Source organism: Geotrypetes seraphini, chromosome 7 (assembly GCF_902459505.1).
Source record: "Geotrypetes seraphini chromosome 7, aGeoSer1.1, whole genome shotgun sequence".
Taxonomy (NCBI): domain Eukaryota; kingdom Metazoa; phylum Chordata; class Amphibia; order Gymnophiona; family Dermophiidae; genus Geotrypetes; species Geotrypetes seraphini.
In genome coordinates, this window is record NC_047090.1 from 58417737 (window position 1) to 58439570 (window position 21834).

The 21834-nt window shown below is 42.7% G+C and overlaps 1 protein-coding gene across 3 annotated transcripts in view; it reads left to right on the forward strand.

Annotated features, from left to right (window-relative positions):
• Positions 1-21834, forward strand: part of KIAA0930 (KIAA0930 ortholog) — a 218875-nt gene that overhangs the window by 33507 nt on the left and 163534 nt on the right. For all 3 annotated transcript variants that reach the window (XM_033951707.1, XM_033951705.1, XM_033951706.1), the window contains exons 2-3: positions 4390-4535; positions 18723-18830. In XM_033951707.1, coding sequence (XP_033807598.1) covers positions 4390-4535; positions 18723-18830 — 254 coding nt within the window. The remainder of the gene's footprint in view (positions 1-4389; positions 4536-18722; positions 18831-21834) is intronic.

Below are 21834 nucleotides of genomic sequence, written 5' to 3' on the forward strand. Positions count from 1 at the left end.
GCAGGAGGGAGTTGGCATCCCTCTTGCCGTTTGATTTTTGGTTGGTGGGTAGGTGGGAAGTCGGTAGACATTGGAGCAAGAAGGATTGAGCACCCTTCCTGCTCCGTTAAAAGTATGGGGAGCAGTGGGGGACCGGGGTCGGGGCATCCCTCCTGCCATAGGTGGCGATGGCATGGGGGCTCATCGCTGGAGAGGGCATCGGCATGCAGGTTAAAGGTTTTTGCTGAGTATATAAAAAAGGAAGAATTCCTTTTTTATATATTCTGCAAAAGCGCATTGCCAGCCTGTGGTTTTAAAGGGCAGGTTAAAACCAAGGACTTGCACTGTGGGGAAAGGCAGGAGAATCAGGGCAGAGAGCAGGGGATTGGGGTTGAGAGCAGGGTTTTTGCACAAGCGACTGGTCTTCACCAGTTGCTTGTTTTTTGATTGGCCAGCCAGTTGGTGTGTGTAGTGAATCGTGTCCTTCCTGCTTTGCATGACGTTTCCCCTCATTTGCATGCACGAATCGGAGGAAAATTGGGTTGCAAACCGATCGGTTTGCTTAGTGAATCTAGCACAAAGTTTAGAAGTTGGGTTAGAACTAAAAGAAGCCTCTAATTCTTTACCTCTATAGATATTTATACATTAAAATTATTTCCCTAAATCAGCAAATTACGCAAATATATTTTATTTTCTTCTTCCCTCTTTCTATACAATTTCCTGATCCGAATACTTTCTTTTAATTGTACCGTCTCTCAATTTGATCAACACTTTGAAATCTAATAACTTTGCTGTGACTGCTCCCTATGGAACTCATTGCCTCTCCATTTGCGGATGGAATCCTCTCTAAAACAATTTAAAGTAAAACTCAAAACTTTCTTATTTGAGGATGCTTTCAGTTAAAACTGTACTTTTCAGGACTAAACTAATTGCAGTCTTTCTCCCTACCCATTGTTTTAGCCCTTAAATGTGCTTTATTTTAAATGCTGTAGTTCTTCCCTTTTCCCTATTTGTGTGTAGTTTATCTCCTTAGTCTCAGTCTATGGTTTTGTTTTTTGTTGCTTTTTAATACTGTCTTGTTTTTAATATATCAATACTAATTTGTTTTGTTATTTTTAAAGATTTCCCTCTTTTTATTATTGCTGTACACCGCCTAGAAATTTGTATAAGCGGTATAACAAACTTTTTAATAAACTTGAAACTTTTAAAGTTTTAGTCATGTTTGCTTATTAAACACCTTATATCCATTCCTAGAAAGATCTCTGTCATGCCCTGCTATGTGCGCTGTACATGCAAGACAGCGCCATCTCAAAGGCTATTCTTATGAGAATTCCTGATGCAGTGGTATAATAACTTAATGAAACATTGTCCACCGTTGGAACAAAAACTGGATGAATATAACCTGTTTATCTCACAGATGGCTGGTGGTAATATAGAAATGATAAAGTATTACTAGAGCTATATCTGTAAGCCATTTGAAGGCACATCAGTTCACTGTCTAGCTTCCTGTCTGTGGTCTGCACTGCTTTCACAACCCATGAATCTCTCATGTAGTTTTCTCTTTTTCTCTTGGTTCTGACGGTCATGGGAGTGACTAAACGTGTCCACAAAAAAGGCATAATGAGTTTCATTCATACAAGAGCTAATAAATTATGCGCCTCAGAGCCTGGTCTGCCCCAAATACTTCCTTTTACTTGTATTGACATATTCATTGCCCTTTAGCTTCCAATATAACTATTCCTCGTGCTTTATAGTAGAGCAGATTTTTTAAAATCTTTATTTTTTTTTCCCAGTTAGATACAGTAAAATAACATATCAAAGATAATTAACCCTGGATAAAAGCTATTTGGCACACTCTTCATCTTTTTACCTTAGCAGGGACTACTGTTTATATTGAAAATCCCTGGATTACCGTAGTCACTGTTGGAAACAGGAAACTGGGCTAGATGGTCTGACTAAGTATGGCTATTCTTATACCCCCCCTCCTCTGCTGGTTGTGTTTAAGAAACTGTGATTCTCATGTGCTAGACTGTTGTTCAACTCTCAGTTTGAAGTCGCTCTGACTAGATGATCATGGACTAAGGAACTAACTAAGATCTAGTTTTGGATAAAAGTAATCACAATGACTGTAGTATGTATGTGAAAGTTGGGAAGTGAGTGTGAGTTGATGGGGATTAGGTTCACTGACTAAATTATTCAGATATTTATTAATAAATTAAGTATTGATAAGTTGTACTGTAATGAAATGAATTGTGGCAGATAATATTAAAAATGGAATTGATTAAGATAATACTTGTTTGTATTAAAGATTTAATAGCTGGTTTTAAGAATTAGATTCTTGATCTATGAAGATAAATAATTTACTGTATTTTCACGCATATAACGCGCACACGGGTATAGCGCGCAGGAACAAGAAATTTATGTAAGAAAATTTTGGTATAGCACGCCCACACGTATACCATGCATGCTCCTCATTGAACTTTCATAATCCATGCCATTGTTTAAAGTCCTATTTATCTAACTGTTGTTTCTTGTGCAAAATGACTTCACAAGAAATATTAGCTGAGCTATTTTAACTATCAGCAAATGCCGCCAGCAGGGAAATTACCAATGAAGTAATTTTGTTTCCCAGGTTTTTTATTGTAATGCCTATTCTATTGTGATGCAGTGTTTTCTGTCTTGCTGGCGCCCTCCTCCATCTTTCTGCATCGTTCGCTGAAAGCCACGGGCAGCGGATCCTATGTGCCTCTTGCGGCTGACCCAGAAGTGTTCCTCTGATGTCATGACGTCAGAGGGAACGCTTCCCAGCCGCAGGAGGCGCATGGAAGCTGCTGCTGCGGCTTTCAGCGAACGCTGCAGGAAGATGGAGGAGGGCGCCAGCAAGACAGAAAACAATTGTATAACGCGCTCACCGATATTACGCGCATGGCTATTGTGCGGTTTGTAAAATCTTGTATAACATGCGCGTGTTATGCGTGAAAATACGGTATATAAGAAAGTGACCAAACATAAGCTTGATGACTTTCTGTATCCCTGTCTTTTTGCAATTAAATATGACCTTCTTCTTTGCCTGTCTGCTAGCTCTGGAGAAAGAGGAAGATTTGATTTTTCTTTCAGATGTGAAGTAACTGAATGGAATTTTCTCATTACTTCATGACAGTTTGAAGGAGGGGGTAACAAGGTTGGGGCTTGCTTGGATCTCTGCGTGCATTATGCTAAGTACCAGCTGAGGACCTGCAAAGGGACCTGGACAAGCTGGAAGACTGGGCAAACAAATGGCAAATGTGCTTTAACGTTGAGAAATGCAAGGTCATGCATATAGGAAATAAGAACCCGTTGTTCAACTACAAAATGGGGGGGGGCACTGCTGGGAGACAGCGGACTTGAGAGAGACTTGGGTGTGCTAGTGGATGCATCAATGAAGCCATCCGCACAGTTCGCAGCAGCGTCGAAAAAAGCCAACAGGATGCTGGGCATCATAAAGAAGGGTATCACAACCAGGACGCGGGAAGTCATCATGCCACTATATCGGGCGATGGTGCGCCCGCATCTGGAATACTGCGTTCAGTATTGGTCGCTGCACCTCAAGAAGGACATGGCGGTACTTGAGAGAGTCCAAAGGAGAGCAACAAAGCTGGTAAGAGGGCTGGAAAACTGCCCATACGCCGAGAGGCTGGATAAGCTGGGTCTCTTCTCTCTGGAAAAAAGGAGGCTCAGGGGAGATATGATAGAGACCTTCAAGATCCTGAGAGGCATAGAGAGGGTGGATAGGGACAGGTTCTTCAGACTGAGAGGGACAACAGGTACGAGGGGGCACTCAGAGAAACTGAAGGGGGATAGGTTCAAGACAAATGCAAGGAAGTTTTTCTTCACCCAAAGGGTTGTGGACACATGGAATGCGCTCCCGGAGGAAGTGATCAGGCAGAATACAGTACAGGGATTCAAACAGGGATTGGACGGATTCCTGAGGGACAAAGGGATCGTAGGGTACTGAAACCAAGGGGTGATTCAGACAGGTCATGACCTGTTGGGCCGCCGTGGGAGCGGACTGCTGGGCGGAATGGACCTGTGGTCTGACCCAGCGGTGGCACTGCTTATGTTCTTATGTTCTATTCTTTTAATAGAGACAAATTAAACTGGTAGTTAAAACATCTGCAGTTGACAACTAACTGACTTGACTAAGACCTGTTATTCTCTGTATTGCAACCTGAAATACCTAAACATGTGGCTCATGGGATTCATAATCAAAAACATTCGAAGACATACCTTTTGTCATTTTGTTTTTAAAGTTATAGAACAGAAATTAGGACAAATAACAAAAATCACTGTCAAAACAAGTTTGCAGCCGACATGATAGAGGAGGAGCTTACATTTTATATACAGTATCTTATTTTCGCTTTTCTTTTTTAGGATGTTTTAAGGATGATCGTATCGTATTTTGGACCTGGATGTATTCTACTTATTTTATGGAGAAATGGGCTCCTCGACAGGATGACATGCTCTTTTATGTTCGAAGAAAAATCTCCTATGATACAGATAGCACAGATGGGAAGAAGGTGAGAACATGCTATGTAATAGTAACAAGTCCATGGAAGTCATTATTTTACAAGCAGTTGTTTGTTTGTTTATTTAATTCAATTTCTATCCCGTCCTCCTGTGAGCTCAGAACGGGTTACAAACAGTAAGCTTATAATACAATTGCAAGGTTAATTTTAATTTAGTTTTTTTATCAAGTTATAATAAGGCACAGAATTGATTATTTTTTTTTAAAAACTCATCAGTCATTCATCAAGTAATTTCATTTTGTGTTCTAATAAAGAAAAGAATTGATTATTTTAAAACTCAGTCATCAGTCAAGTTATTTTATTTTGTGACTTAATACACTTTATCTATACTCTTGACTTTTATCCTTTTAGTATATTTATTACTTTTATCACTTAATTAATAGTGCAATTCCTTCTGACCTTATGTCACATATTTGTTCTTTCATTTATTATTCATGTCTTATTTTATATTTTTTTGACAATATATGCATTTATCAATCATTGCTTTTTAAGCCATCATTAATATTAGACACACTTTTTATTTTTCCTTCGCATATGTATATAAAGGGCCATCATCAATTGGCCATTTCTTCTTAGTTCAACAAAATTAATTTACTTCAAAATTATATTTCATATCTCTGTGACAAATTTGTGTTATCAAATTTTTAAGTCATGTTTTTATTCTATGGTTTTATCTGGTGTTTTCATATCTCAGTTTCATTGTTCTTATATTTATGCATATGCCTGTTACATTCATTACATCTTGTTTCTTTGGTAAATTAATTTTTTGCAAATCCAGGGTTATGTTTATAATTTTGTTCCGTCTTCAAATTGTTTTAATGTCATGTTATTTCATTGTGATTTTAGTTCCTTATTGTCCCCTGAGGAAGGCGATGTAGTCGCTGAAACTTAGATCCTAGTTGGGACCACATTCACATTGTATTTCAAGGACTTGTGTTTGAACATTGGATATACCATTAATAAAGCATATGTAACTGCAGGTTGGTTTAGACATCTCCTGTGCCTCTTCTTTTGTTTGTTCTGATGCCCTGTATGATATCTTGAAAGTCTTTGCTAAGCTTTCCGCCTATTCCATTTTGGCTCACAGGATGCTCTGGATCTGGAAGTGGTCTGGTGATTCATCTTCTAAAGTGACCTTGAGCCAGTTGCCCTTCAAGGTCTGGCTATTCGGCCAGGGTTTTTTTGGATGACCTCATGGCCAGCGTGCAGGATCACAGACCTAAGTTGTTGCCTGTGACTAGATCCTACCCTTCCAGGGGTTCGGGGCACTCTAATTTTCATCCCTTCTGATGCTGTAGTCTGTACTCAGGCTCTTGATTTAACAGACCGCGGTTTGACGATTCCCGCTACCAGCCGTCCACGGGAGTTGTCCGGTGGCTTCTGTAAAGAAGTAATTCTGACACCAGGCCGGTACCTTCCCCTCCTGTGCATCAGGGGGTGGTTGCCTGCTTTTCTGAAAGAATGGCAGGCTGTTACCTCTGACCACTGGAGGTCTTCTGGGATGGCTACAAACTGGAGTTTCTCTGTCCTCTGACAGAGTATTTTTCTGGATTCACCAACAGGCTGCCCTGAGAAGGCAGCTTGGGTGCAGGCTACAATGTGCAGATTACTCAATATTGCTGCGGGCTCTGGGAGATACTCGATATACTTCATCGTTCCAAAGAAAGGCTCTGAAGATTGGAGACTAATTCCGATTCTGGGCCCTGAAAGTGCCCTACATCCACATGGAGATGGTGTGCTGAGTGATAGCCTTGGTGGCGCCAGGAGAGTTCCTAGCCTCCCTGGATCTGATGGAGGCATATCTCCATATTCCCATTTTTCCAGACCACAAGAAAGTATCTGAGGTTCCACATCTTGGAGCAACATTTCCATTTTGTGGTGATGCTCTTTGGGTTGGCGATAGCACCCAAGACCTTCACCAAAGTGATGGTGGTGGTGGCGGCTTCCCATTAGAGAATGACACGGTGGCGGTTTACCCGCGGCCACCGCATTTTAGCCGCGGGTCACCCGCCGAAAACGGGGAAGAAAACTAGCAGTCGCTGCGGCGACGGGGACAAGGTCATTCACCGCCCGCGGGGCAGTGAATGGTCTTGTCTTCGCAGTGAGGTATCAAGGATCGCGCGGTCCCCGCAGCCACCGCCCGCCCGCCCGTAGCATTTAGCCAGCTCCCTCCCTCCACCTCACCTTAAATTTCGAGTTTTCCGGGTTCCTTTTTTCCGAGCCGCACGTGTTCAAAAATCCGTGCACGCGCGGCTGCGCGAGTCAATCAATCTTCTCCTCTGACGCAACCGGAAACAGGAAGTTGCAGGAGAGGAGAAGTTTGATTGACTCGCACAGCCGCGCGTGCACGGATTTTTGAACACGTGCGGCTCGGAAAAAAGGAAGCCGGAAAACTCGAAATTTAAGGTGAGGTGGAGGGAGGGAGCTGGCTAAATGCACGGCTTTTTGAACGCGTGCGGCTAAGGAAAAAGGAAGCCGGCAAACTCGGAACGAATATAAGGTGAGGTGGAGGGAGGGTGGGGGCTGCTGGACCATTCTTCATTACTTTGCCATACTAATTCCATTCTATGTTAGGTGCCACGGACTCAGATTCGAGTCCTAGCGATGATGAGTTAAAGATCCCAAAAGAAGCCAACTTCTAAATCCAGTGGTTAGAGCTACACTACACTCCTTGTGACCCTGGGCAAGTCACTTAATCCCTATTGCTTCTGACACAATGGGCAGTTCCAAAGACCAAGACTGGCCAGTGTCAAAGACAGGATGCTGAGCTTGATAGACCCTTAGTCTCCACTGTTTTTAGTGATCAACAAAGTTCTATGTTTCTATAATCACCCTAATTCTGTTATCATTGGACTAGATATTCAAAATGATTTAAATGGCCAGGACAGGCTCCTGGCTGTTCAAATCATCTGTCCAGGGCTAACCAGGCATTTTCAATCTTCATGTTCAGCTCAAATGGTGTCACACAATTCAGCAAAAATACCCAATGTTGTTCCTCATAATTTAAATATTGCTCATAGAAGGAACAACATTGGGTATTTTTGCAAATGGAAGTTGGAGGGTTAATTCCCTTGAAACAGCCAATTGAGTGAAACATGAATTCATGCTGGGACACAAGATAGGTTGAATTTGTTTTGAATTTAAAAAGAAAAATGATCAATGAAGAATACTATAATGGCAAGAAAATATAATGATAAAACAGCAACTAATTTTGCCTATTTTTATATATTAAAAAAGTACTACATAAGGTGAATGTCCATATTGCTGTCTGTTGTTCTGCTGAGCACTGGCATTGAAACAGCAAAATGCATTTATTGCATACTTGTCCTCTGTCGGAAACATTATGGTGGTATATTAGTTGTGTTAATAAAAATTTATAAACAAAGCCCTGCCAGCTGAACATCTCTTTCTCTAGTTCAGCAGCAGGAACTTTGATTTATAAGAATGGAATACGCTAAATATTAGAGTACTAAGGCTTATATGGATGCTGCGGGGACGGTGACGGGGCGGTGAATGGGATGGCAGTGGCGGTGACGGGGCGGTGAAAGGGATGGCAGTGACGGTGACGGGGCAGTGAATGGAATGGCGGTGACGGGGCGGTGCAGAGGATGGTGGGCCGGGGACGGGGCGGTGACGGGGACAGATTTTTTCCCCGTGTCATTCTCTACTTCCCATCTTCGCACCTTAGGTGTCCTTGTTCACCAACTATAACCAACTTGTTCACCAACTTGTTCACGACTGGTTGATCAGAGCTCCCTCAGAGTCTGAGGGGCATCAGACTGTTCAGCAGGTGGTACAATTGCCACAGCACCTGGGCTGGGTGATCAATTTCAGGAAGAGTCACTCGAGCTGATGCAGGATTTGGATTACTTGGGAGTTCGATTTCACATTGGACAGAACAAAGTGTTCCTGCCCATTTCCCATCAGGAGAAGCTTCATCAGTTTATCAGGGATCTTTTGGCCACTCCGCTCTTGATGGCATGGCAGTACCTCCAGGTTCTGGGGACTATGGTGGTGATGATCGATGTTGTCCCTTGGGCCTGAGCTCATTTGCTTCCACTGCAGAATGCTCTGCTTTTGTGTTGGAGTCCACAGCGGGACCCATTACATGCGCCCCTGCCCTGGTCATCCGTGGCATGGAACAGTCTTGCCTGGTGGCTGCGACCTTTCTCACTCTCCAGGGGTCTTCCCCTCTGGATTTTGGAGTGGGTGATTCTGTCAACGGATGCAAGTCTCAAAAGCTGGGGGGAAGTGTGTATGACCGTCCCTGTTTAGGGCTAGTGGGATCTAGTTTTGTCTGTGTATTCCACTCAATTGAATGGTCAAGCACTGGCTCCTTGTGGTAGGCTCCTTGTGGTTTAAGCATAATGCTCTTGAATCCTCAGACACCAGCGCTCCAGCGTATTGATGTCACAGGCAAAGAACAAAACTACTTTGTTCAACATTCAATATATTCAAAAGAATATTCACGTTCAGTTGTCTTTAAAACTCTGAAAACTGCCCTCCATTTGATCCAATAAAGGTATTGATTCATATAATAGTGTTCCCTCAATGAATTCATTAAGGCCTCATGGTCCCACTGCATTGAGTTGGTAAATCCATAACTGTTAATCTGTATTTTCTAACACCCTAAACAGGAGATTCCACAATTTATTCCATAATAAACCATTGCAGTTGTTCAAAGGTGTGACCAGCTGATAAAACAATGTTGAACCTAGGAGCCAATACAGATGTAGTATTTAATCTGCTCCTGTCTTCAGTTAAACAAAATCTTCATAGGTCTGCTGGTCTGACCCACATACAGACACTTGCAAGGGCATATAATGACATACACAACAAAAGATGATTCACATGTGGTATGAGATCTTAATATGTTTTCAAAGTGTGTGTGTGAGTCCATTGAGAAATATCCAAAGACATGCTCCAAGATTTACAATGTCCACAGGATTGATGTTGGCCTCTGTCGGTGGTGTTGAACCACATTGGTCCCGTATGTTTCGTGCTCTAGAATAAGCCATACTGGGACCAGATCTAAATACAGAATGGAACTCTAAACTATGCTAATGGCAATGAATTATACATGCAATCTGGACAGAAGAAACTGAGTGCCTCAATACGCAAATATGTTGATCCATCTGATGATTAACCGAAGTTGCATGCAATAAGAGATCTTTATTAGCATGAAGTGCTAGTAGGAATGCCCCACAAAGGAAACACACACACGCAATCTTAGAATCGGGAGGAGGCGCTAGTAAGGGCTAGCTCCGAGTCCCTATTTATTATGCTTCTAAGCTAAAGACATCATAGTAACTCCCTCATTTACACATCTCATGAATGGTGGGTACAAAGGTACATGGTTTTACATTGGTGGATACAAAGATAGGTACATCCTTTTTACCTCATGATTACCTCGTGCTTTTACCTCATAATCATCCTCCAACTCAGCACTTAGACAAGGGCATGATTAACATGTGGACAGGGCCTGAGTCTTTGCACATATGCAATGCCTGTCAGCTGATGTCTTTACCAAATAAGGACAGCTTAAATAAGATAAGCATGTGACAGTCCAAAGGTTATAATGCATGCTCCTTAGCCTTAAGCTGTAGGCAAAGCCTGATTGTTGCTTAAACAAGATAAAGAATAAGATAAAGGTAAACCTATGTCAGGTTAATAAGTGGCAAGAGTCGGGGAGGAGGGAATGCCTCAGCATTCTGTCTCAAGGTGCAACCCTTGTCCTTGCTTAGAATGTATACGTGGCAGAAGGGAGAGGGAATGAGAAACAGGGCCTCAGATCCGCACATAGGCCTAGATCCGCACACAGGGCCTAGATCAGTGTGCCGACCTGGCCTGCATTCAGAACCGCCTGTGTTCTGATGCCCTGGATCAGAACTTATCAGATCTCCATCCCTACAAGTGCTCTATAATAAGCTCTCTTGATCACTGCCGAGAGTTACCCTCTGGCTTGAAATCTTTGCCCTAATATAAGTGCCTCACTTTTGAATTGGGTGATAGTGAAACATATGTAGCGAATTTTCAAAAATTGAATGATAGGAAGAGAATCTTTCAATTTGTGTGGATGACAGCTGGAGTAATGTGAAAGGTAAAAACAGATGTATTTAAACTGTCCTCACCTTTTGGACACTAAAAAATCCAAAAATTATATATATTTAGCATGACAGTTCATAGTAAATTTTAAATTGGTGTCCAGAATATTCAACCAGGAAGTGAACTGTTCAAGGCTTTCTTGAGTAGATGACCAAATCATGAAAACATCATTGATGAATCTCAACCACAATTTAATGTGGGTGTACCACTGAGAAGGACATAAATTGTGGCCTTCAAATTGAGAAACATATAAATTGGCCACACTAGGGGTCATCGCTGTACCATAAGCTTGTAGATAGAAAATATCTCCAAACATGAAATAAGTCGAGGAACAATGTTCCAATCGAAGTAGGTCCTGCTTCATACTGTCAGGCATGGTGCCTTTACTTACTATGTTGCATAGTTTGGCGTCATCAGCGAATAATGTGATTTTATCTTGAAGCCCCTGAGTTAGGGCTCCCACAAATATATTGAAAAGGATCGGGCCCAAGACCGAGCCCTGCGGCACTCCACTGGTCACCTCCGACATTTTTGAAAGGGTGCCATTTACCATCACTCTCTGAAGTCTACCGTTTAGCCAATCATTGACCCATGCAGTTAATGTTTCTCCCAAACCCATCGATTTCATGTTGCTCAATAACCAGCGGTGAGGGACACTATCAAAAGCTTTACTAAAGTCCAAGTACACGATATCTAGGGACTCCCCCACATCCAGCTTTCTCGTTACCCAGTCGAAGAAGCTAATTAGGTTGGATTGGCAGGACCTTCCCTTGGTAAATCCATGTTGGCGGGGATCCTGCAAATTTTCCTCGTCCAGGATCGTATCTAGTTTGTGCTTAATTAGTGTTTCCATGAGTTTACTCACTATGGATGTGAGACTCACCGGTCTGTAGTTTTGCAGCCTCTGCCCTGCATCTCTTTTTGTGGAGAGGGATGACATTAGCTGTTTTCCAGTCCAGGGGGACTCTTCCCGTATTCATGGAAAGATTGAAGAGCACGGATAACCACAAGAACAAGGGGTCACTCGATGAAATTGAAGGGGGACAGGTTTAAAACAAACGCAAGGAAATTCTTCTTCACACAGAGGGTGGTGGACACATGGAACACCCTTCCGGAGGCCGTGATAAGAAATAGCACAGTACAGGGTTTCAAGGATGACCTGGATAGGTTCCTGGAGGACAAAGGGATTGAGGGGTACAGATAAGAGCAGTGGAAAGTTTAGAGATAAGTGTTGAGGTAGGCATAAAATTAGTCAAGGACCGCAGATCAGGCAATATGCCTGATGGGCCACCGCGTGAGCGGACCGCCGGGCTAGATGGACCTCTGGTCTGCCCCGGCGGAGGCGACTACTTATGTACTTATGTACTTATGTACTCTGCCAGGACATCACGCAACTCTCTAAGCACCCTGGGGTGTAGATTGTCCGGTCCCATGGCTTTGTGCACTTTGAGTCTTGATAGTTCGCAGTAGACGCTGCAGGGTGTAAACTCGAAATTCCTGAACGGGTCTTCCGAGCTTTGCTTTGCTTGCAACTGTGGACCAGACCCCGGTGCCTCACAGGTAAAGACTGAGCAGAAGTATTCATTTAATAGTTCTGCTTTATCAGAATCCGATTCTACATAATTCACGTCTGCTTTCCTGAGGTGTACTATCCCATCTGTGTTCCTTTTTTTATCACTGATGTACCTGAATGTTCCGCCACTTATTTCTGTCAGATGGGATGATCAGTGACACTCAGAAAAGCACACAGACAATATAAAAGCATAGACAATACATAAGAACATAAGGATATAAGCAGTGCCTCTTTCTTGAACTCCAGTACCGTACTCTGTCCTATTACGTCTTCTGGAAGCGCATTCCAGGTGTCCACCACACGCTGGGTAAAGAAAAACTTCCTAGCATTCGTTCTGAATCTGTCTCCTTCCAACTTTTCCGAATGCCCTCTTGTTCTTTTATGTTTTGAAAGTTTGAAGAATCTGTCCCTCTCTACTCTCTCTATGCCCTTCATGATCTTGTAGGTCTCTATCATGTCTCATCTGAGTCTCCGCTTTTCCAGGGAGAAGAGCCCCAGTCTCTCCAATCTTTCAGTGTATGAAAGGTTTTCCATGCCCTTAATCATTCGTGTCGCTCTCCTCTGGACCCTCTCAAGTATTGCCATATCCTTCTTAAGGTACGGTGACCAATACTGAACACAGTACTCCAGATGCGGGCGCACCATTGTCCGATACAACGGCAGTATGACTTCTCTCGTTCTGGTCGTGATACCCTTCTTAATAATACCCAACATTCTGTTTGCCTTCTTCGCGGCTGCAGCTCATTGTGCTGTTAACTTCGTTGTTGTGTTCACCAGTACACCCAAATCTCTTTCAAGGCTACTTCTCTCTAACACTAATCCCCCCATTTGGTAGCTGAACATCGAGTTTTTTCTCCCTAAATGCATGACCTTGCATTTCCCCACATTGAAGTCCATCTGCCATTTATTCGCCCACTCCTCCAGTTTGCTTAGGTCCCTTTGTAGGTCCTCACACTCTTCCGCATTTCTAACCCTTCTACAGAGTTTAGTGTCATCCGCAAATTTGATAACTTCACACTTCGTCCCCGTTTCCAGGTCATTGATAAATACATTGAACAGCAGCGGTCCGAGTACAGACCCCTGCGGAACCCCGCTCGTGGCCTTCCTCCAGCTCGAGTAATGACCCTTCACTCCAACCCTCTGCCTTCTGCCTGCCAACCAGTGTTTGACCCATCTGTGCACGTCCCCTTCCACCCCGTGGTTCCACAGCTTCCTAAGTAGCCGCTCATGGGGTACCTTGTCAAAGGCCTTTTTGAAGTCGAGGTAAATGATGTCTACGGGTTCCCCTTTGTCCAACTGACTGTTTACCCTCTCAAAGAAGTGCAGTAAGTTTGTTTGGCACGATCTTTCCTTGCAGAAGCCATGTTGGCTCGCTTTCATCAGCCCATTTTTTTCGATGTGCTCACAGATGCTGTCCTTTATCAGTGCTTCTACCATCTTGCCTGGAACCGATGTCAAACTTACCGGCCTATAGTTTCCCGGGTCTCCTCTTGACCCCTTTTTAAAGATAGGTGTAACATTTGCTATCTTCCAGTCCTCCGGGATCTCTCCAGTTTTTAAGGATAGGTTGCAAACTCATTGGAGTATTCCCACTATCTCATTTCTTAGTTCTTTTAGTACCCTAGGGTGGTGATTTGTCACTTTTCAATCTATCTATCTGTTGGAGGACATCCTCATGGCTTACCTCTATTGTTGACAGTTTTTCTTCTTGGTCTCCAAGGAAGATCACGTCGGGTTCTGGTACACTGGATGTGTCCTCGCTTGTGAAGACTGACGAGAAAAATTTGTTTAACCTGTCGGCTACCTCTTTTTCCTCCTTTATCACTCCCTTTCTGTCTCCATCATCCAAAGGTCCTACTTCCTCCCTCGTCAGTTGCTTCCCTTTAACATATCTGAAGAATGATTTGAAGTTTTTGCCTCCCTGGCCAGCCTCTCTTCGTATTCTCTTTTCGCTCTCCTAACCACTTGATGACACATTTTTTGACTTTTCCTGTGTTCTTTCCAGTTCTCCCCAGTTTGATCCTTTTTCCATTTCCGGAATGATTTTTTCTTGTCTTCTATCGCTTTCTTCACCTCATCGTTTATCCATGCGGGATCTTTTGCTCGGTTTTTTTTGTAACCTTTTCTAAATCTGGGGATGCACATATGTTGTGCTTCTTGCACTGTGCCCTTGAATAGAGACCAGGCTTGCTCTACGGTTTCTGTTTTTCTTGAGCTCTTTCTGAGTTTTTTCCTTACCATTGCTCTCATAGCATCATAGTTCCCTTTCTTGAAGTTGAATGTTGTCGCTGTGGTTCTCTTCCCTTTTGCTGTACTTACTTCTAATTTGTACTGGATCATGTTGTGATCGCTGTTTCCCAGTGGTCCTACTATTTCCACTTCCTTTGCTGGTCCCCTAGTCCGTTGAGGATTAGGTCAAGAGTGGCATTCCCTCTTGTTGGTTCCCTTTATTATACTTATATATATATATATATATATATATATATATATATATATATATATATATATATATATATATATATATATAGATGAATATAAAAATAGAATAACTTCACCGTGATCCCAGGCAACACCATCCTTCACAATCGGGAATCCCTGCAATTGATAGGTGGGTGGACCACGGGACAGTCCCATTCTTTTATATAGGGTGAAAACTGCTGAGTTCATAGTTATACAAACTGATCCTGCAGTAACCAGCGTCCTTCACTATGACTCAGGCACACCCGGTCCTGTTCTTCTGTTCTTTGTTTTGGCAACACTCAGGTCACTGAGGTCAGGAGGTCAGAATAGGAGATAAGCAGGCTTGTTGCAGAAACCAGCTTTCTTCACTCGGACACCTGGTCAACCTGGTTTTACTGTCCTTTTGTTCTTTGTTTTGGCAACACCCAGGTCACTGAGGTCAGGATAGCAGATAAGCAGGCTTGAGGAGACATGTCACGTAGTATGCTGAGTTTCAGTTACCCCCTGGCCATAGGCATAACACTGAAGAAGGATTTTTCCCCTTTCTTAATATCATTCGCTAGATTCTCTTCTATTCGAAGCTTGGCCTCTCTGACTGCCGTTTTGACAGCTTTAGCCTTTAGTCTTCTTTTTTTGCATCTCCTTTACCTGATTGTTTGTAGGAAATAAATGCTTTTTTTCTTCTTTTTAATGATGAAACCTCCTTTTGAGCCCATGGACAAAGCTCATCTGAAGTTCCTTACTTGGAAGGTGATCTTCCTGCTTGCACTCACGTCTTCTCGCAGAGTGAGTGAGCTGCAGGCTTTGATCTCGGACCCACCTTTTACTGTTTTTCACCATGACAAGGTGGTCCTACGCACTCATCCCAAGTTCTTGCCTAAGGTGGTGTCAGATTTTCACCTTAATCAGTCTATCGTTCTTTGGGTGTTTTTTCCGAAGCCCCACTCTCATCCTGGGGAGGTGGCGCTTCATACTCTTGACTGTAAGGGGCGTTGGCATTCTATCTCCAACGCACCCAGTCTCATCGGAAGGTTCCTCAGTTGTTCTTGTCTTTTGATCCTAATCGGTTGGGACGTCCTGTTTCTAAGTGCACCTTGTCCAACTGGTTGGCTGCTTGTATTTACTTCTGCTACGCTCAGGCTGGTCTCTCGCTGCATGATCGGGTCACGGGACATAAAGTCCGAGCGATGGCGGCTTCTGTCGCTTTCCTCAGGTCCACGCCAATTGAGGAGATCTGCAAGGCTGCCACTTGGTCTTCAGTTGGCCAGTTGGTTTTGCATAATCTGTTTTCCTAAATTGCCAACTTCCCTCCGTCCCTTTTTTGGTTAGCTTGGAGGTCACCCACATGTGAGAATATACTGCCTGCTTGTCCTGGGATAAAGTACAATTACTTACCGTAACAGGTGTTATCCAGGGACAGCAGGCAGATATCTCGCAACCCTCCCACCTCCCCGGGGTTGGTTTCTTTGCTGGCTATCTGAACTGAAGACCACGAGGAGGGGATGCGCCCTCTAGTGGAGCGGGAAGGGACACACATGCGTGGTGCAGCACCAGCAAACTTGAAATCTTCAATCAAGTTTGCTTGAAAAGCTGTTCGTGTCGGGGCTTCGTGGATGACGTCACCCACATGTGAGAATATCTGCTTGCTGTCCCTGGATAACACCTGTTATGGTAAGTAACTGTGCTTTTGGGCACCGCTGATCTAAATGGTCTGTTGAGCAAGGGTAGTAGTGCATTGGTTCTTCAGTTTGATCTGAGTAACGCCTTTGACTTGGTGGATCACACCGTTATTGGCCTGCCTAGATGCCCTAGGGTTACAAGATAATGTTCTCTCGTGGTTCAAAGGTTTCCTTGGATCGAGACACTATCAGGTTACATCTAACATTCAGCTTTCCGTAGCTTGGAAAAACCCTTGCGGGGTCCCTCAGGGCTCACCACTCTCCCCCACATTATTTAATGTGTATCTATCTTCTCTGGGGTTTCATTTGAACATACTGGGCTCTAGACTGTTTATTTATGCCGATGACATTACGATCATCATTCTTTGTAATACAGCTATATCTCGTATTACTCAAATAATTGAGTCTATACTGAAACTGATGGAATCATGGATGCAAGAATTTAAATCCAAATTAAATCATAAAACCAAATTCTTTGTTGCGTCTCCACCTAGAATTTTACATGAACCATCAATTACTATAGACTCAACACTCTATAAGAACAATTCAATGATTAAAATATTGGGAGTTGTTATAGATCAACACTTGACCATGAAAAAGCAAGTAGATGCTGTGGTGCAAAAGTGTTATTATACATTGTGGAAGCTGTGTACCATAAAATCATATTTTGAGTTTCCGGCCTTTAAACTTTTAGTTCAGTGGTAGAAAACCAAAACGCTCTTCCGGAGTCTGTTATAGGGGAAAACACCCTCCAAGGATTCAAGACAAAGTTGGACAAGTTCCTGCTAAACTGGAACGTACGCAGGTGAGGCTGGACTCATTTAGAGCACTGGTCTTAGACCTGGGGGCCGCCGCGTGAATGGACTGCTGGCACGATGGACCACTGGTCTGACCCAGCAGCAGCAATTCTTATGTTCTTACTTCCAAGTCTTCTCGACTATTGTAACAGTGTCTATTTGACCAAGAAAGAGATGGCTAGGCTTAGATTGATTCAAAATACAGGGCCAAATTAATTTATGGTCTAAAGAAATATGATCATGTGACTCCTTTCTACCGTGAGTTGCTTTGGCTTCCAGTGGAGGCACGTGTTTTGTTTAAGCTGGGTTGTTTTTGTTACAAAGTTGCGTATGGTATTGCTCAAACTATAAGACCAATAGATTTGTCATAGCATTCCATAAACATAGGAGAGAATCACATGCATTGTTTAATTTTCCGTCTGCTCAAGGTTGTAAGAGCAAGAAATCATTGGAACATAAACTAGCATTTCAGGCTGCTTTCTATGACAAGGAATTTAGGTCACTGTTGCGTAGTGCTTGCTGTTACAAGCACTTTAGAACTCAATTGACAACTCATCTTTTTTCAAAATATTTAGCGAACTAATTTAAATCATCTTTAGGTTGTTGTTTTTAATTTTTTGTTCACTGCATTGAACTTACGGTTATGCGATTTATAAGTACAATGTTATGTTATGTTATGACACGGGGACAAAATTTGTCCCTGTCCCCGCGGACTCTGTCCTCATTTGCACAAGCCTCGAACAGTTATCATTTCATATTTAAGTCTTTTTATTAAAGTATAAAAAAGGGACAATATTCTGTACAACTGTTTATAAATCACAGATAGAGCCTTTTATTTCAATCTGGTTTTGGTACAACCTTTCTAAAGATTCAGTTGCCTATTTTTTTACATAATCTGAAAAAGTTAATTGGAGAATTACTGCACAGGTCCTGGACATGTTGGGCCACCGCGTGAGCGGACTGCTGGGCACGATGGACCTCAGGTCTGACCCAGCAGAGGCTGTTCTTATGTTCTTATTTCTTATGAGTGTCTTTCAAACATGGGTGTAGAGAGAACCTACACTGTGTTGTGGTAATTGAACAGGAAAATAAGTGCCTATTAAATGCTGGAAATGGTCCTTGAAGCCAGCAACAATGGATGAATATGTTGCAGTAAAATTAAGATGCTTAAGCAGCTGGGCATATGATGGAAAGACATTGCAGATGGTAGGAGTCTCATCAGCAGACAAGACTCTTGTTGCCACAAAGGTAGACAAAACATAAATGATGTCATTTAACAATAGTTCATTTAAATCTAAAAGCAGTTTTTTGCAAGTTTTTTGTTTATTTGTTTTTTAATCATTGAATTCAGTTGCCAGTTGTCTTAAGATGTGTTAAGTACTAGTCTCAAGTTTTTAGAGAATGACACAGGGACAAAGTTTGTCCCTGTCCCAGCGGGCTTTGTCTCTGTCCCCGCCCTGCGGGTAACCATGGGTATCTGTCCCTGAGTCATTCTTTACTCTGTGTTGTATGAGGAAGAGAAAAATTCTCCCCATCCTGTTAACTGTGCATATCTCTTTACCAGCATGTTGCAGTTGAAGTTTATCGCAAAGATTCTAAGAAGCTACCAGGACTTGGTGACCCAGATATTGACTGGGAAGAGAGTGTGTACCTGAACCTCATTCTACAGAAGGTAACACACATTTCTTGCATATAGTTCATCTGTTGATAATTATACATTATACAGCACATCTGTGTGTATTGAAACAGAGAACAACATAGACAAAAATCGAACTGTACCAAATAGCTTATTTTACTGTTTGGATGAATAGGAATAATGAAAATTATTTGTCTGAATATGGATAATGAGCATAGAGCTTTAATATTACAAATAATAAAAGAAGCAATATGAAATTGGAGATCAAATGTTTATTTCAGGAGGATTTAGCACGGTAGAGCCCCAGATTTGTATTTGTATTTAAATCACTATTTGACAAACGACAGCTCCCATACCTATGCCCTCATAAAAGCCAGGTGCTCACATGCCAACGACCCCCTTGCAAGGAACTCATGACTTTAGATGCCAAAAAAAGGTTACCATGGGTCCATACAAGCAGAGGTGTTACCTTTATACTGGCAAAAGGCTTTGCTTCTTTGAAACATATGCGGTAGCTGAATCTGTTTCTGGGACCTCCCTGTTTTGAGCTAAGTGAAATATTTGCATTCTCTCTTAAAAAAAAGAAAAATCTGGCTAATCCTTATTGTTGTGTTGAGATTTCTGACTTTGTTCTATTTCTTTGAATTTTCTTCAAAAAGGAAAAAAAAATTTGTACTGTTGTCTTATTCTAAATGTTGTGCATTGCGCAGATTAGTTAAAAACCTGTGAGGGAATCTGTGGGACCATTGGGTGATCAAGGATCAAAAGGAATGCTCAGGGAGGATAAGGCCATAGCAGAAGAGACTGATTTTTTTTTTGCTTCAATCTATAGAAGAGGATGTAAGAGATCTACCTGAACTGGAAATGGTTTTCAAGGGTGATGATACGGAGGAACTGAAAGAAATCTTGGTGAATCTAGAAGATATACTAAGCCAAATCGACAAGTTAAAAAGTGATAAATTGCCTGGACATCCCAGGGTACTAAAAGAACTCAGACATGAAATTGCTGACCTGCTGTTAGTGATCTGTAACCTGTTGCAAAAATCGTCTGTAAACATAGAAACATAGAAGATGACGGCAGAAAAGGGCTATAGCCCATCAAGTCTGCCCACTCTGCTTACCCAACCCCTGTCTATGCCCTAATGACCCAATTTCCTTATCTTGACCCTCGTAGGGATCCCACATGGGTATCCCATTTATTCTTAAAGTCTGGCACGCTGTCTGCCTCGATCACCTGCACTGGAAGCTTGTTCCAATGATCAACCACTCTCTCTTTGAAGAAATACTTTCTGGTGTCGCCATGAAATTTTCCGCCCCTGAGTTTGAGCGGGTGCCCTCTTGTGGCCGAGGGTCCCTTGAGAAAGAAAATATCATCTTCCACTTCGACACGTCCCGTGAGGTATTTAAATGTTTCGATCATGTCTCCCCTCTCCCTACGTTCCTCGAGAGTGTAGAGCTGCAATTTGTTCAGTCTCTCTTCGTACGAGAGACCCTTGAGCCCCGAGATCATCCTGGTGGCCTTCCGCTGAACCGATTCAATTCTGCGCACATCTTTACTGTAATGTGGCCTCCAGAATTGCACACAGTATTCCAGATGAGGTCTCACCATGGCCCTGTACAACGGCATTATGACTTCAGACTTTCGGCTGACGAAACTTCTACTGATACAACCTGCCTTGCCTTAGATGAAGCCTTCTCCACTTGATTGGCAGTTTTCATGTCTGCACTGATGATTACTCCTAAATCTCGTTCTGCTGAAGTCCTAGTTAAAGTTTCTCCGTTCAAGAAGTACGTCCTGCATGGATTTCCGCTTCCGAGGTGCATGACCTTACATTTCTTAGCATTGAAGCCTAGCTGCCAGGTTGAGGACCAACTTTCCAATGTAAGCAGGTCCTGCGCCATATAATTCTGTAAACTGCATTCATTTACTATATTACATAGTTTGGTGTCATCGGCGAATAGTGTTATTTTACCTTGAATCCCTTGAGTCAGATCCCCTATGAATATGTTGAAAAGGAGTGGACCCAGGACCGAGCCCTGCGGCACTCCACTGGTCACCTCCGATGTTTTAGAGAGGGTACCATTAACCACCACCCTCTGAAGTCTGCCACTCAGCCAATCATTGACCCATGCAGTTAGTGTCTCTCCTAACCCCATCGATTCCATCTTGTTTAGCAGCCTGCGGTGTGGGACACTGTCAAAAGCTTTACTGAAGTCCAGGTACACGACGTCCATAGACTCTCCCAAGTCCAACTTTCTTGTTACCCAGTCAAAGAAGCTGATGAGATTGGATTGGCAGGACCTACCCTTGATGAATCCATGTTGACTGGGATCCCGAAGATTCCCTTCATTCAAGATCGTGTCCAATTTGCTTTTAATTAGTGTTTCCATGAGTTTGCACACTATTGATGTGAGACACACCGGTCTATAATTCGCAGCCTCTGCCCTGCAACCCTTTTTATGCAGAGGAACGACATTAGCTAATTTCCAGTCCAGGGGAACTTTCCCCTTACTTAGGGAGAGATTGAATAGCTCAGCCAAAGGTTTCGCCAGGACATCGCTCAATTCTCTGAGCACTCTTGGGTGCAAATTGTCTGGTCCCATGGCTTTGTTCACCTTGAGTCTTGCCAGTTTACTGTAGTACCTGAAGATTGGAGGGTGGCCAATGTCATGCTGATTTTTAAAAAAGGGCTCCAGGGGAGATCCAGGAAATTATAGACTGGTAAGCCTCACTTCAGTGCCGGGCAAAATGGTGGAAACAATTATAGACAGACATGATTTAATGAGACAGAGTCGGCATGGGTTCAGATGAGGGAAATCTTGCCACTTCTTTGAAGGTGTGAATAAACATATGGATAAACATGAGTGGGTTGATATAGTGTATCTAGATTTTCAGAAAGCTTTTGATAAAGTTCCTTGTGAGAAGCTTCTGAGAAAATTAAAGTCATGGGATAGGTGGCAAAGTTCAGTTGTGGATTAGGAATTGGTTATTGGATAGAAAACAGAGGGTAGGTTAAATAGTCATTTTTCTCAATGGAGG